Here is a 17,016-nt window from a genome sequence, read left to right as displayed (position 1 = left end):
ATGGCATGCTTCTCAGTGACGTTTTTGAGGGCGCTACTTTTTGAATTACTAATGATTTTTCTAGTTTTTTCTATTTTCCCAGCACTACAAGCAATTTCTTTTAAACGAAAAAGTTACGGACTACATTTTACAACTGTTAAATGTTTATATTCGTAGGTATTTAGAGACACATATTCATGTTTCTTAACCATAAATAATGGTTAATATGTTTTAAATATTGGATAAATTTTACTAGTGAGATACATGTGAATATTGAGATATACAAAATACTGATCTGGTCACACTTAACGTAGAATATTAAAGACCATTCACATCGCAACGTTTACAATAACCCAACTGTGGCAACGCTGCGCAACCTATCACCATGAACTTGTTTGTTTTATTTCCAAAAAATGTTTTGCTTATCTCTCGCTGCGCCGCAACGCTTAATATTAAATGGAGAGACGCGCACACAAAGAACCAAAGCCCAGCCAATGCAACAGCGGCAACCAATCGGCAAACGCTGACGTGCCACTCACCAAGCAAATTGCATTGCATCAACTTTTGTTTACATTGCGCACGTCGCAATCAGCTGTCTTTTTCAGCGTTTTTTGATTAGTGTGCGCGTGTGTAAGAATTTCCTGGGTGTGCGTGTATGAGTGTATGTGAGTGCTGGGCACCAATTTATCACTCGCGAGAAAAAAAGTGAATATTTCGCATTTATATTGCCGAAGCCGCAGTTTGCACAACGTCGACGTGGCCCAAAGTAAAGCAAATAAGAAATCTTCATCTCTAACATCATGTGCGGCATCTTTGCTTATCTCAACTATTTGACGCCCAAATCGCGTCAGCAGATTTTAGAACTGCTCGTCCAGGGTCTGAAGCGTCTCGAGTACCGAGGCTACGATTCCACGGGCCTGGCCATCGATGCACCCAACGAAGTCGACGATATTCTGCTAGTGAAACGCACCGGAAAAGTGAAAATCCTCGAGGATGCTATAGCCGAGGTGTGTCAGGGTGAGGATTACTCGCAGCCCGTGGACGTACACATTGGCATTGCACACACCCGATGGGCCACACACGGTGTGCCCAGCGAGGTCAACTCGCATCCCCAACGCTCCGATGTGGACAACTCCTTTGTGGTCGTCCACAATGGCATCATTACCAACTACAAGGATGTGAAGACGCTGCTGGAGAAACGTGGCTACATCTTTGAGTCCGATACGGACACGGAAGTGATTGCCAAGCTGGTGCATCATCTGTGGCAATCACATCCCGGCTATAGCTTCGGTGAGCTTGTCGAGCAAGCAATCCAGCAGCTGGAAGGCGCTTTTGCTGTCGCTTTGAAGTCCACACATTTCCCTGGGGAATGCGTTGCCTCGCGTCGTGGTTCTCCGCTACTGGTGGGCATCAAGGCCAAGACTAAGCTGGCCACCGATCATGTGCCCATACTCTACACCAAGGCGCATCGTCCACATGGCCAGCAGCAGTTCCATGTGCTGCCGGGTGGAAGTGGCGAAGTTAGCGCCGAGTTTCAGCCGTTGGAGCATAAGGAAGTCGAGTATTTCTTTGCTTCGGATGCCTCGGCGGTGATTGAGCACACGAATCGTGTCATCTACCTGGAGGATGACGATGTGGCGGCCGTGAAACGCGATGGCACACTCAGCATACATCGCTTGAACAAATCCTCAGATGATCCGCATGCCAGGGAGATCATTACACTGAAGATGGAGATACAACAGATCATGAAGGGCAACTACGATTACTTCATGCTCAAAGAGATCTTCGAGCAACCCGAATCCGTGGTCAATACGATGCGTGGACGCGTCCGCTTCGATACCCAATCGGTTGTCCTCGGCGGCATCAAGGAATATATCCCGGAAATCAAGCGTTGCAGGCGTCTCATGCTCATCGCTTGTGGCACTTCGTATCACAGCGCTGTGGCCACTCGACAGCTGCTCGAGGAGCTTACCGAACTGCCCGTGATGGTGGAGTTGGCTTCGGATTTCCTCGATCGCAATACGCCCATTTATCGCGATGATGTTTGCTTCTTCATCTCACAATCCGGCGAGACGGCGGACACTTTGATGGCTTTGCGTTATTGCAAGCAACGTGGAGCGTTGATTGTGGGCATCACCAACACCGTGGGCAGCAGCATCTGTCGTGAATCCCACTGCGGTGTGCACATCAATGCCGGGCCAGAGATTGGAGTCGCCTCCACTAAAGCCTACACCTCACAATTCATTTCGCTTGTGATGTTCGCTCTGGTCATGTCCGAAGATCGTTTGTCACTGCAGCAACGACGTCAGGAGATCATCGCTGGCTTGGCGCAGCTGGATCAGCACATTCGCACCGTGCTCCAACTGAATAGCCAAGTACAGGAGCTGGCCAAGGAGCTGTATAAGCACAAATCGCTGCTGATCATGGGACGTGGCTTCAATTTTGCCACCTGCTTGGAGGGCGCATTGAAGGTGAAGGAGCTGACCTATATGCACAGTGAGGGCATCTTGGCTGGCGAGTTGAAACATGGTCCCCTGGCTCTGGTGGATGATGAGATGCCGGTGCTGATGATTGTGTTGCGTGATCCGGTTTACATCAAGTGCATGAACGCCTTGCAACAGGTGACATCGAGGAAGGGACGTCCAATACTCATCTGCGAGGAGGGTGACGAGGAGACGATGGCATTCTCCACACGCTCGCTGCAAATACCACGCACTGTGGACTGTCTGCAGGGCATATTGACGGTCATTCCCTTGCAACTGTTGTCCTACCACATCGCTGTCTTGCGTGGCTGCGATGTCGATTGTCCGCGTAATTTGGCCAAATCCGTGACCGTTGAGTAGTTGAAGCAACTGCCAAGAAGCACAGCCTCAAGAATTCCATTTTACTGACCGTCTTTCGATTGTATTTTTTTAATGAAATACTATATATTTTCGAGTAGTTGTAAGTTGCTACCATTTTTGGATTTCAATTGTTTTCCCTCACATACTCTTTGTCATTTTGTTTTGTTATTTGTCGACACCCAATTTCGTGTGTTTAAAAAGTTATTAAAATTTGTGTATTTACGTAGTTCTAATAAACATTATTATTCCCAAAAGATAGAAGGCTAATTTATTTCGAGCAGAATTTCTAATTTGAAATTGCCGCACTTGATTTATTCAGATTTGCACGGCGATGCCACACTTTGCAAAAGTTTGTTGCAAGCAGTTTTTGACTTCACTTGCAAATAAATCCCCAGATTTATACATACTTGTTATTGTAATAAAATGCAATTCCATTGAATAAGTAAACTTAACACAGTAATATACAAAAATTGAAAAACATTACCAATTGGCACTGTTTTGCGGTATAGCGAGCAACGTTGCCATATTTAGAGAAACTTTAATTGATTTTTTTGCAGCACTGCTTGCATACCGCAGCCCTGGAACTACATAAATTTAATTGCTTGACAGCCCAATGTGTGCCCATTCATATTGTATTGGTGGTAAAATCTTGAAAGTGTTTTTGCGGTCACACTGCTTTGCGAGCGCAAATGCAGAACTAATCCCAAAAAAGAAAAAGCGAAAAACAAGTTGTGCAACGTGAAAACGTATCAATACAATTAATTAGTGTATTCGTGTATTGCCATTAAGCAAAACGAAAACAAAACATGACGGTAAACAAGCGGGACGCGAGTGCAACGCGTCCGCGATGCTTTTTCGACATAACACTCGGCGGTTTGAGCGTCGGTCGCATCGTGTTCGAATTATTTAGCGATGTTGCTCCCAAGACGGTGGAGAATTTTCGTTCGCTGTGCACGGGTGAAAAGGGCAACGGACTTGTCACCGGCAAGCGGCTCCACTATAAAGGTGTCATATTCCATCGTGTGGTCAAGGATTTTATGGTGCAGGCGGGTGATTTTAGTGCTGGCAACGGAACCGGCGGCGAATCAATTTATGGCGGCACATTCGAGGGTAAGTTTCTCTCACTCTCTATACGAATATACATATGTGTGTGTGTGTATACGTTGGCCAGCAAAGTCCCCCCTGGATTATGTGTGTGTGTGTGTGTGTGTGTCTAGTGTTATCAAACGCATCAAACTAAAAGCTAAATGCTATGACCGTCTAATAGTTGTTATTATTGCCCTCCATTGGCATGCCAAATGTCAATTAAAGCTGAAAACTGACCATTAAATTGCACAAAATGATTTTTAAGCGCAGTGTAGACTGATTAAAATCACATTAATATATGGGCTTAGCTTTTCGCATTTAGCCCTCTTACCGCTTGTATGTCTAATTACAGTGGGTCAAATTTCATTTGCATTTTAGTTTTTCATTTATATAGAAGAGTAATGAAATAATTGTTAACTCGCATTTTTATACCCGCTACCCATAGGGTAGAAGGGTATTATAACTTTGTGCCGGCAGGAAATGTATGTAACAGGTTGAAGGAGGCATCTCCGACCCTATAAAGTATATATATTCTTGATCAGCGTCAACAGCCGAGACGATTTAGCCATGTCCGTCTGTGTGTCTGTGTGTCTGTGTGTCTGTCCGTCCGTCCGTATGAAACACTGGATCTCAGAGACTATAAGAGATAGAGCTATAATTTTTTTTCGACAGCATTTGTTATGTTTGCACGCAGATCAAGTTTGTTTCAAATTTTGCCACGCCCACTTCCGCCCCCGCAAATCAAAAAAATCGAATAACAAGCGTAATTTTAAAGCTAGAGTTACGAATTTTGGTATATACAATAATTACTATAGTAGTTATGATTCCTGAACATTTGGTTGCGATCAGATAAAAATTGTCGAAGTTATTAAAGAAATTCTTTTGTATGGGCAAAACGCCTACTTACTAGGGTCTTAGTTACTTTGTCTGACAATCTGGTATATTGTGCCGTCTTTGGTATATTTTGAATGCGGTACTATATCGATATACCACATATACCATTTGGTATATTTTTTTAGTATTTTTGTAGTATATTTGGTATATTTTGAGAAATATACCGCAAAATATATTGCTTTTATTCAAAATGGGTAGGGTATCTCACAGTCGAGTACACTCGACTGTAGCTTTCTTACTTGTTGAAATTAGATTATAAAAAATACAAATTATTTAGAAACTCGTTTAAAATTTAAATTTTCCTATTATACCAAATTGTGATTATTACGAGACTTTTATTTAAAATTCCTGTAAAAATCAATAAATATATTGAATTTTAACTTAAACTATTGCAGACGAATGCTTTGATAAAAAGCACGATCGCCCCTTTCTGCTGTCCATGGCGAATCGCGGTAAAAACACGAATGGCTCGCAGTTCTTTATGTAAGTGGGTTGCTCGAGAAGTTTACCACCAAAAATTGAATACAAAAAAAAAAAATTAACAAATATAATATGCATTGAAGTTTCTTTTGCAGCGACAACAACAAATTCTTTTAATCTATTTTTCTTATATGCGTATTTAAAAAACCAAATCTGTTGTTGTTCATTGATCTATTGCCATATAGCGAGAGTGTAGCGTGTTATCTCTGATCAGCTGAGCAGCGGACTCTCTTCTCAACGCCCACCCATCTCCCTCTCAATGACGCTGCCCAACACTGGCCAATTGTACATTCAAAAGTGTGTGGGTGCGTGTGTTTGTGTGTGTGGAAGTGACCGTATTATGCCCCTTCTCTTCCAAGCACACATTGAAGGACTCCCTTGGTCCTTGGCAACACGATAACTACGATAACTGCAACCTGGAGAGATTTTGAGGGTCGTTGCTAGTGGCGACTTCAACTTGACTTTTGTTTGTAACAACAACGCACAACAACCGCAACAGCAACTACAATAGCAACTGCAACAACAACAACAACAACAACAACAACTACCACTACAATCACAACAACAATCGCTATGCAATGTGTAAAGAATATTTTTCTTCTCTTCTGTTTTTCATTGTAGTACAACACAGCCTGCGCCACACTTGGACAAGTAAGTAAATCAAATCAATTATAAATGGTTCGTTTCTCAACTTCAAGTTAAGGCAAAAAAGTTATCGAACAGTTAAAAACAATTACCAATTTTAACTGGAGGTTATCATACTAAGAAGTTAACTGCTAGATAAGGATTACCTTCCTTGAAGTCGAAAAACCGCCTCTAAACAATTTAATAAAAATCCTTTGCTAAATTTCCACTTCTTACTTTTGCAGCATTCATGTTGTATTCGGTCAAGTTTTGTCCGGTCAGGATTTGGTGCGTCAATTAGAGGATCTGCCCATTGATCGCAACTCACGCCCGCTGCAGGATGCAGCTATCTCCAATTGTGGAGAGCTGGTGAAGCAATCAAAGGGTAAGAAAACACAATTTTTCTCTTAACTGTTTGACTTGACTGTCTTTTGCTTCATAGCCAAGAAAGAAAAGAAACGCCGCAAGCGTTCCACGGCCACAGAGGAATCTGACAGCGAGCAGGAGGAAGTTCAGGCCAAGATTAAGGAGAAATCCAAGAAGAAGCGCTCACGCAAACACTCCAAATCCAGCGACAGTGAAAAGTAAAAAACAAACTTTACTTGTAAACAGTTTTATAAACCAATTTTCCGCAATTTGCAGCAGCGACTCTGGACGTGTAGCTCAACGAGGCAATGGAAAGCAGGACAATGATGAGAATGATAGTGAGGAAGAAGGTGAAATACATCCACTGGTCACATTAACCAAAATCGATCCAAGCGAGATACCAGAGGCAAGTAGAAGCTTTGGAAAATAGTTGGAACTATTTATTTAATTGATGTACTTTACTTCTGTGCAGGTTTCCAACAAATTCCTAATGCGCGGCGAGAAATCGCGTTCCCGGGAACGAGAGCGAGACGTGTCACGTGAGGCACGACAACGAGAACGCGATCGTGATCGGGAACGTGAACGAGATGAGCGCGACAGAGGTAGAGATCGCAATCGCAATGCATTTGGCTGGTCAAAGAAGCAGGTGCCAACCTCACGCAGCGGTCGCATTGTCAAGGGACGCGGCGTCTTTGTAAGCCAACAAAAAACTAACTCAACTCCCCTTCCAATTCAATTAATAATCCCCCCTCTTTTATAGCGTTTCCGGACGCCGTCGCGCAGCCGCTCAAAGAGCATCACGCCGCCGCATTGGAAGCATGCGCAGAAGCGCACCATTAAACTGTCCGATTTGGAGCGTATGGAGGAGGAGAATAAGCTGCGCGATGAGGAGGTTAAGCGACGTGAACTCGAGCGCAAGAAGCGACACGAGGAGGCCACTAAGGATCCCAAGAAATCATTCTTTGAGCTATCGCACGCCAGCACCTATGGCGGCAAGGTAACGCCCGAGAGAAAACCGCAGAGCAGCAGCAGCAATGCGGGTCGCAAACGCAGCGAATCCCACTCACAAAAGGATGCGGAACGCGTCAAGCCAAAGGACACACATGACAAGGCGGAACGTGAGAAGGAAAAGCCCAAGGAGGAGGCGCCACCAAAGCGACGCAAATCCGTGGACATGAATGCTTTAGATTATGAGCAGCAGACGGACAGTGAACCGGAGCCGGAGCCAAGCAAACCCGTGCAGAAACCCGAGTCCAAGCCGGCAGCCAAGGAGCCAGAGCGCCCAAAAGCAGCCGAACCAAAGCGGGAGGAGAAGAACAGAGAACGCGAACGCTCGAAGCGCAGTCGAGAACGCTCCAACTCACGGAATCGCCAGCGAAGTCGCTCCCGCTCTGCGCAACGTCGTCGATCGCCTGCCAGACGTCAGCAACGTTCGCCAGCTCGACGACAGGGCAACAACAATGGCAATGCCAATCAGAACGCTAACCAGGCGCAGGGCAATCGCAACCGGCGCAATCCGTTCGCCGATCGCGATCGCCGCCAGCGTTCGCCGGACAACGAGTATCGCAATCGTTTCCCTTTGTCGCCCATAAGGCAACGCAGCTCGCCTGCTGAACGTCGTCGTGGCTCTCGGGACCGTCAGCGACGTTCGCGCAGTCGCGGTCGGCGTCAAGAGTCGCCAGAGAGACGACGCGAGTCGCCCAAGCGCAAGCGACAGGATTCAGGTGACCGTAAGCGACAAGATTCAGGTGATCGCAAGCGACAGGATTCAGCGGATCGCAAGCGACAAGAATCCCCCGATCGCAAGCGCCGCGACTCGCCCAGCCGCAAGCGACGTGAATCTCCAGAACGCAAGCGACGCGAGTCGCCAGATCGGAAGCGGCGCTCTTCACCGGATCGTCGACGTAGTCGCAGTCATGGACGTAGACACAGCAGCAACTCACGTAGTCCGAGTCGGCGCAGTCCACGTCGCAGTCATCGCTCCCAGGACCGCAGTCCGGGCAAAATAACATCGGCTGTATGCGCTAGCGAGTTTGAGGATAAGGATAAAGCGGCCCGCGAGAAGATGCAGAAGCGAGCGGAGGCTGCGCTGCTGATGAAGGAGCATATGCGCAAGGAGATTGCTAAGGTGGAGGAGCAACGGTTGGAGAAGCAGCGACAGGATGAGCTGGAAAAGGAGCGCACCACACGCGAGCTAAATGAGCTGGAGCGTTTGAAGGCGGAGACCCTCAAGAAGCTGCACGAAGAGGAGGAACGTGATCATCCTGCAGCGGCGGCGGCGTCGTCGGAGGCATCGAATAGTCGCAATCGACGCGACAGTCGTGGCAGCAGTCATGAGGCCAAAAAAGCGCAAGCATAAAAAGTCAAAGAAACAATCGACACGCTCGCCACGCTCGGACACGGATTAGTTTCCTAGAAATCCAATTAGAAACACAAAAAAAAACAATCATGGATAAAAAAAATATTTTTGATTTACACACAGTCAAGCAATCTAAACAATTAGACGTACTCTACAAATGTAAAAATCTGTTTACCATTTCTCGGCATTGAGCGGCCCAATAAAACCAAACTTTACTACACTTTAGAATACACAAAAAATGACAATGGCTTGTTACATTGACTATCGATTTGAATTTCGCGCTCCAAGCTAGTGTTTCGAAAGCTGACAGCTATGACACGTAATGTTTAGTGTTGAGAATGTGTTATCGAAAATCGATATGCCGCACAATAGTCACTTGAGTTTGAAATTTTATTTTAAGCATATATTAGTATTTTAAATAAAACGTAAACTATTACGAATATTTGTTATTGAGAGAAGCTGAAACACGACCCCGATAGCAAATTTTCGATCAAATTTTCAACCGACAGCTTGCCGCACTTGCAATTAATTAACTCATCAACATAAATTGTAATTAATTAGCAAGTGATGTGTGGGGTCTGGCAACGCTGAGAGACGTTAAAATTTCTGCCTCGTTTGTTTTGCACATCGTTTTTCTGTCGTTGCGCTTACACTGCAAACTTTCATTCATGGTGGCGAGCTTTTGACGCTGCCATTGAAATTTGTTTCTTCTTTTTGCGGCGCAAACAAAAACAAAAGTTGCCAGTCGACGTCGACGTCGCCGGCAAATGCAAGCTTACGCGTTTACACATACACATACGGGTGAGTGTGTGTGTGAGGTTACGTTCTCTCTCTCTCTCTCTCATGCTCTGTTGTGCGCTGTGCGTGTGCTTCATTGTATTAGTGTGCAAGCATGTTAATGGCATCGCTAGTTCGGTGCAAAGCTCCCAGTACACGAATGGCGTACAAACTGTTTGGACGTGTTTGCTGCTCGCTGGCGACGTCGCGGCTTCGAGTTCGAGTTCGCATTTCAATTCTGAGCGCAGCGTTGTAAATATTGAAAGCGGCGCTCGCGAATCAAATTATTTCAGTGTGTGTGTGTGTGTCTGTTGTGTGCACGCGCAAAGCAACAAACACAAACCGCAAATACAAATAAAAAACGAAAGAAATGCTAAATAAATAACAACAACAATTGCACACAAAAAATTATGTGAAAAGCAACAGTGAAATACTCGTAATTTGTTGATTTAAGCGGCGTCAAAGCTGAAGCTGAAGCTGAATGTCGTCGACGCCGACGTCGTCGTCGCCTATGTGTGCGTGAGCGAGTGTGTTGTTGTGTGAGTGTGCAAAAAAATACAAATTACAAAAAAAAATTGATAGGCTGAGCCAAGCGAAATACAAACATAAAGCGGAAATGCAAAAAATACAACAAAGGTAGTAACAAAGCACAAACCGATGGCGTCAGCAGAGAGAAGCGCGGGGGCGCGCAGGCAGCGACGATGGCGGCAACAAAAGCCGGTGCAATGCGTATACCACACATATACATATGTTGTGCGTGTGTTTGTGCATAGTAGCCATTGAGTGTGAAGGAGAGCGCAATAAGCATAGAGAGATAGAGAGCAGCATGTTTTTAATGCCGCAAATCAAATGAAATCTGATGCTTTATTGGCTGCTGTTGCTGCAAAATTCCGGCATTGTTGATTTTTGTGTCCTGTTGCAAATAAATTATGACATAATAAGGCGTAAATACAACAACAACAAAAGAAATCAAGTGCGTGCCGATGTCGCAGTCGCCGTCGCTGCTCACGTCGCTTGTGTGTGTGAGTCTGCGTAAGATTCTGTGTGTGGGTTGTAAAGGGCTTAACCAATAGGCATAAATATGAAATGAATATTTTAAAATGAGAAATGCCATGCAAAACAAAAAAAGGATATAAAACGCAATAAAGTAAATTGCGAACGAGAAAGCCGCCAAGTACAGTAGTTGTTCTTTAGCCTGGCCACAAAGGCAGCAGCGACTGAGACGTCGGCAGAGACGCGTCGAACAAAAAAGCACTCGACACGCACACAGTGACAAACTGGGCAATAACAGCAACAGCAGCAACAACAACAATCACAAGGCCATGAAAGCAACAGCAGCGGTTGTAGAAGGCAGACGACAGGCACAAAAAAAAAAACCAAAAGCAAAGCCAAAGCCAAAGCTCGGCGCACAAAACACAAAGCGAAAGCGTAGCAAAAACAAGGAGCAAAAACATCAGCAGCGCACAGTGTAACAAATTTGAAGGAATTTAGAACGCTGGCCATTCTAATTGCATTATAAATCTATTTCAACTGATTGAATACCTCCAAAATTAACAATTATTACTGATTGTGCTAATTATTTTTATGGCAGCTCAGACAGCTTTATAATCATCTAATTAGCAAACCTTTTCATGGCAGCTTTTATAAAGTAGTTATATGGTTGTTGACGCTGAATTTTAATCATGTTGAAATTTGCAAATTATGCATGAGCAAAGAAAAGTAAAAAAACAAAAAAACTTTACTTCCTTGGCGCCTGCAGAGCACTGTGCGACGTTGGCGTTGGCATCGGCTTTGGCAGCAGCAGCAGAGGACCGCAGCCAAAGTGAGAGTGGGCTGCTGCTGCTCTGCTCTGCTTTGGCTGCTTGATGCGAATGTGGATGCTCAGAAAAAAGCTTAGTAAGCTGCGCTGCCGCTGCCCTCTGCCGCTGCCCTCTGTCGCTGTTGTCGTTTTTGCAAACAAAAGTACAAAATGTATATGACGCTTAAACGTAGCTGATGACGATGATGAAGAATGTGTGTTTGGCAATGCGGCTGCTGCTGCTGCCGATGATGATGAAGAAGTAAGAACACGAAGAATATGCATAATAGAAGGCACAACAAGGTAGAATTTCGAGGAAATCGAAATTTGCGTCGTCGTTCAATTTCGACCGGCATCCGCAGTCGAAGTCGCAGTCTCAGTCACCGCCGTAGCACAAAATAAACTTTTATGTGTGTGTGTTTGTGTGGGTACGCGTGTGTGTGTGTGTGTGTGCTTCGCATAGTCAAATTTGTTTTATATAATTCGCAACTACCCCGATATGATTTCCGTTTGCGATTCTTCCTTATCTCTCAATTGAGCGTGGCTACTTTTTTTTTGCTCTCCTTGCTGTTTGCTTATTGTTCGCCAACTTTATTTTTTGTTCAAACAAATAAATGCGTGGTGATGCAATAAATACACGTTTTGCTGGAACAATAAGCAAAACTTTGCGCAATAAAAAACTCTGGAAAACATTATTAAATTTCAACATGCTCAAAACCAAAGGAAAAAGCGTTGCGTAGTTATTTTCCCTTAATTTTCGAAAAATATGTAATACAAAAAGTTAAACAATAGAATACGAAAATACCGCTGCAATGCCGAAAACACACACACACACACACACGCACTTGAATGTTTGCAAAACTTTACTACGTCAGCGCTGTCGCAGTCGACGTCGCTGCCGCCGTCGGCATCTCTCTGCCATCTGCTTTTATTTCTACGTTTTTCTCTCTTCTCGCACAAAGCCTTTGATAGTAGTTGAACCAACAACAACAACAACAATGGCGACGCCGAAATATATATTTGAGCATTCATTTATGCGACGTTTTTTTTGTTGTTTGCGTTTTTTTTTTTGCCGCGCGATTTCGTGCACTCTAGCTAGAAATGTATCTTCTAGATACACGCGCACTTTTTCGAGTACTTGTTGTGAAATTGAAATATGCTTAGCCTCTTATATGGCATTATCATCATCATCGTCATCAGACGACGCCGCAGTGTCATGAACATAATAATAATGAAGCAGCAGGATTGGGATGGATATAACTACTTTTAGTTTGGGGACAATCCCCAAACAATACAGCAAAAATAAATGTAGCATAAAAAAAGAAATGTAGTAAAAAAAAGGAGTAAGCAGCAGAAAAATGATGTAGTCATAACTCTAGACTTGACTTGAGCAGGATTACGACTGCATAAATGTATTTAAGCAATTATATTATTATGATAGCTTCAGTTGAAACTTAGCTAGTTAAGCGTAGGGATTTCCCCGAGTACTGAGTACTGAGTATGCTAAATAACCTCTAGAAACCCATTCCCAAAAATAAACTGCTCATTAGTTCCACAAAATTCGTTAGGCTTTAACTTCAGCACAGTGGCTTAATAGATCCTCTGGGAATACAAGTTAATAACGTCTTAAAACCAGTTTAGATGTGTGTACATGAGTACATTGCTCTTTTTTTATAGAATAGATAAAATTTGTCTTTTATTATAATGTGTTTATACGGATTGTGACGGCTTTTCTTTTTCTTTTTTTTTTTTGGGTGGTTGGTCTGTTGATAGGTAAAGGCCATTTCCATAAATTTCACAGTGGCCCAATGGCAAATAGCATTTTAATGGTGGCGCCTTTGGCGGCGCCAGTGTTTTGCGGCCTATTAAGCAAATTACGTATACGCACTGTTGCACGCGTAAAATATTTATGCATGTTTCACAAGCGTTGCGAAAATATATTAGCATACTTTTGTGTGCGTGTCGCCATTTTCTATTCCCTGTGTGTGTGTGTGTGTGTGCATGGGAGTTAAGTAAAACAAATTTGTTACATTTTAGCTAGAAAGGTCAAAAAGGGAGAAAAGTCAACAAACAATGAAACGTCGGTGTGTGTGCATCAAATGCAAGTGGCATTAACAAAATGCACCCAAAAAGAACAACAATAAAAAATATCAACGCAAATTTTGAAGACAAGGAGACAAGAAGGAGAAAAGGAATTCCAGAAAACTAAAAATTTGATAAATTGAGAGCAAACGAGACGAATTTGCAATTGCGTTTGGGCAATTGGCAAACACCAAGGGAGAAAAAAAACGCGAGATTGCAATGTTTTTGTTTTACAATCGAAGCATTTTTGTCATTATTATAATTGAAATCCTGCTGCTGCTGCTGAGCGATGACAATGGACAACCAACGCTGACCAAGTTGCCGACAACAGGTGAGTAACTGTTTCCACTTCAACTACTTTTTAAGCCACACACACGAAAAACAAAAAGTTAACTTCAACTTTAGACTGAGGCAAACTCCAATAATCATAAACTAATGGGCCAAAATGTACGGGCGTGTCTCTCTCAGCCAAAAATGTAGAAAAAGAAACCTGAACTTGTTGAGTTCTCCCCAAAAAAATAGGCGTGGGAAGAGTTGGCAAGCAGGTCATAAAGAAAATCGGCAATATAAAATATTAAAGTTGGTAAAACACGCGAGAAAAGTTGGTGTTTTTTTTTTTTTGTTTCTGTAGCCTCTTCCACTAAGAATGTCGTCGTACATTGGGCAGCCACCCCTTTTTGTTAAGGGCTGCTTGGCGCTCTTTTTTTCCATCTTATTTTTTTGGGGGTTGATCCGTTGCTTCGGCTTCGTTCGACTTGGAATAGCCCTTTCGCATGTATTTGTGCCATTGCGGGGAGCTTATTGCGTCGTTGATTTGGCTAAGCGAAATTATAATTCTAATTTATGTGCATTACGTGAAAAAGAGTGTGTGCACACACAGACACACAGACACACAGCTACACAGCTTGTCGCATTCACAGGACCTTTTTGCTTTGAAGATTTTTGTATTTCAACCGTTGTCAAGTTTTGACCCACAGCAAATTGTTGAAAGTAAAGTGCAACAACAATCAATCAATGCAAACAAATTTCCAGAGTCCCCTTCCCCTCCCCTCTCAAAACAATCATGAACTATTTAGCCCAATCAAAAAGTACAGGGCATGGGCAAGTCCATAAAACCCCAAATGCGAAAACTTTCTCCACACATGATAGAGCAGCAATGGCTTTAGTTGAGGAGGACTATGTGTGTGTGTGTGTGTGTGGCAAAAGTCCAAGTCCAAGTCAAACGACTAAGCGGCATGTCGTCAATAAATTTTCCATTAAATTCAAAGCAACCCAAAAAAAGCAAAAAAAAAAATAACGAAAAGTACAACAAAAAGGAAAACATAGCAAAATAGAAAAGGGAGAAAGAAAAACAAGCTACCATAAAGGAAGGTAGCGTCGAGTACACTACATAACTTTTGCTCGTTACACACAGTCGAACACACACTGCTCGTGTGTGTGTGTGTGTGTGTGTGTGTGTGTGTGTGTGTGGGTGAGTGTGTGTGTTGTTGTATAGCTTCCTGTCTGTCCTGGGAGGCCGCTTATTCAATTTAGCACTGGCGTGTGGCGCCATCTAGCGCCCACCCGTTATAGGCAACAACGCCAATAAATAACACACAAAATCGGGCTACGTTCTTAATACCCTGTAACCACAAAAAGTGCTGACAACTGAGCAGGGTGAAGTTGGCAAAGATAAAGCTAAAAGTTAACACTGTTAATTGAGCGAATATAGATACACTTCTTTATTGTTGAATATCTCAAACTTGTGTAAAGTTGACAAAGATTGATGTCATAATTTGTAGTAGAACAAAAGCTAAAGTTAACTATTAATTTTCAGGAAATTTGATCTTAAATTTGTGTATACTTTGCAAAGATCTAAGCCATAATTTGTTAAACAATAAAATAGTAAATTGACTATTATTAATAGAAAAATTTGAGCTACATTTTCAGTGACTGATATCCCAAGAATCTGAATACAATATTAGGCAAAGATGACAATAATTTGAGTCTTAATTTGTAGTAGGACAAAAGATAAAGTTAACTATTATTGATTGTTGAAATATAACTAAACTTTTCCTGCTTGGTCTACAAGAAATCTATTCTCCAAGTTGTGTATAATTTGAAGAAGAATAAAATCTTAAATTTAATTATGTTTATTTAACAAATTTAGCTACATTTTCTGTGACTGATGTGTAAAGACTCTGATTTCAATATTTTACAAAGATGCTAAAGATTTGTGTCATAATTTGTGGTAGAACAAAAGATAAAGTTAACTATTATTAAATGATAAAATATAACTTAACTTTTTCCGCCTTGTCTACAGAAAATTTAATAGCAAATTTATGTATATTTGGCAAAAATGTAAGCTATAGTTTGTAAAAGAATATATTCTTAATTTTACTAGTAATCTATCTACATTTTCTGCGGCTGATGTATCGAGTATCTGGTTTCAATATTGCACAAAGATGCCAAAGATTTGTGTCATAAGTAGGAGATGAATAAAAACTAATAGTTGCTGTTATTAAATAAGCTGAATTTAGTTTTATCGTCAGAGTCTATTCAACAGTGTATCTACATTTTGATCTTGAGTAAAAATGTATAATTGTTGGAAGTAAAGCAAGTGAAATGTGATTATTATTAATTGGCAACATCAAGCTACACTTTGAGTGCCTTTATCTACAGGGTATCTGATCACGAGCCGCAAGTAATGTTTTCTATTTTTGTTGTTTGTTACCGTCGGCAAATAACTACAACATAAGCTATTGGAAAAGCAACTCTCACATCATCATTTCTCGTCGTCGTTGTCGTTGTTGTTGCTGTTGTTGGCGTTTTATTCATACAGCAAAGAGCATATCATTTCGTGTTGTTGTTGTTGCATGCCACATGCCGCATGCCGCGTGCCGCGCGTAGCAGCAACCCACAAGCTGCCACTGAGCCCTCCATATTCATATGCAAATTGCGTTGGAGGACCTTTGGGCTCAGCTGGGATGTTGCTGATTTTTGTTGTGTTGTGTTTTGTTTTGTTTTGCTTTGTTTTTCGTTTTTGTGGCTCTGCCAAGATGTGTTGTTGTTGCTGTTGTAGTTTAGTTGTTGTTACTGTTGCGTTGGTGGCGCCCAGCGCTTGATTTCAATTTTCAAGTGCTTCCTGTTTTTGCAGTTGTTGCTGCTGCCCCGACGTTTTGCTATTTGACATCTCAAGCAGCGTTACTTGACTGCCACAACAAGTAAGAACAGAAACAACAAACAGTTGAAATAACAAGTTGAGTGCCTCCTCCCCCCTCCCCTTCGTTGTTGTTGTTGTTGTTCTCCTGCTCCACAAATCGCTTTGCTTCCCTTTTGGGCCTGCAGCATACTAAAGCAAATCGGCTCTATTCTGAGGCATTTTGGAGCTAGCTCTTGACTCGATGAGTGTGCGCCTACTATGACGACCTTATGAGAAACTCAACCGAGCTTCGACTTCGAGTTGCGCTTTCTTCTCGTTGTTGTTGTTTTTGCTGTTGCAGCCAAAGGCGCTTGGGTCGAGGAGGTTTTGGAGGTTTTGGGGATTGCCATTGGGATTGAAATTGGGTTTGGGATTTCGATTGGGTTTGGGCACTGTGGCGCCTTTGCGGTTTTTAAGCCTCGCCTGAGGTTGAACGATTTTTAAACCGAACAGCAAAAAAAAACAGCAATGTGTGTGGCGCTGAGTATAAGTATTTGCTCTGATTAAAGTTGCCATTGGAATATGCTGCAAGCGAGCAAAGCAAAAA

At 42.8% G+C, this 17,016-nt stretch overlaps 3 protein-coding genes across 6 annotated transcripts in view; all 3 read left to right on the top strand.

Annotated features, from left to right (window-relative positions):
* The first annotated feature begins 360 nt into the window (after positions 1-360).
* On the top strand, positions 361-3,076 carry LOC133836012 (glutamine--fructose-6-phosphate aminotransferase [isomerizing] 1). The gene has a single exon (XM_062266268.1). It carries the CDS (start codon positions 780-782, stop codon positions 2,820-2,822), a length of 2,043 nt encoding a protein of 680 aa, XP_062122252.1. The 5' UTR covers positions 361-779; the 3' UTR covers positions 2,823-3,076.
* Positions 3,077-3,483: 407 nt separating this feature from the next.
* LOC133836010 (peptidyl-prolyl cis-trans isomerase G) lies at positions 3,484-8,718 on the top strand. Its single transcript, XM_062266261.1, has 8 exons — positions 3,484-3,932; positions 5,198-5,285; positions 5,904-5,933; positions 6,152-6,291; positions 6,349-6,490; positions 6,549-6,678; positions 6,745-6,966; positions 7,033-8,718. Exons 1-8 carry the CDS (start codon positions 3,629-3,631, stop codon positions 8,629-8,631), a joined length of 2,655 nt encoding a protein of 884 aa, XP_062122245.1. The 5' UTR covers positions 3,484-3,628; the 3' UTR covers positions 8,632-8,718.
* An 841-nt stretch (positions 8,719-9,559) lies between these two features.
* Positions 9,560-17,016, top strand: part of LOC133839664 (uncharacterized) — a 59,040-nt gene continuing 51,583 nt past the window's right edge. Inside the window, exons 1-2 of one of the 4 annotated variants that reach the window (XM_062271303.1) lie at positions 9,560-9,702; positions 13,244-13,619. In XM_062271303.1, the coding sequence (XP_062127287.1) occupies positions 13,508-13,619 (112 nt within the window). In that variant the 5' untranslated portion in view covers positions 9,560-9,702; positions 13,244-13,507. Of the gene's footprint in view, positions 10,045-13,243; positions 13,620-17,016 lie in introns of all 4 variants that reach the window. The other 3 variants (XM_062271301.1, XM_062271302.1, XM_062271300.1) reach the window with 3 other exon arrangements.

The sequence above is a fragment of the Drosophila sulfurigaster genome, chromosome 2R (genome assembly GCF_023558435.1).
Source record: "Drosophila sulfurigaster albostrigata strain 15112-1811.04 chromosome 2R, ASM2355843v2, whole genome shotgun sequence".
In the NCBI taxonomy this organism is placed as follows: domain Eukaryota; kingdom Metazoa; phylum Arthropoda; class Insecta; order Diptera; family Drosophilidae; genus Drosophila; species Drosophila sulfurigaster.
Note: the sequence above shows the minus strand (reverse complement) of the source record. Positions and strands in the feature narration are given on the sequence as shown.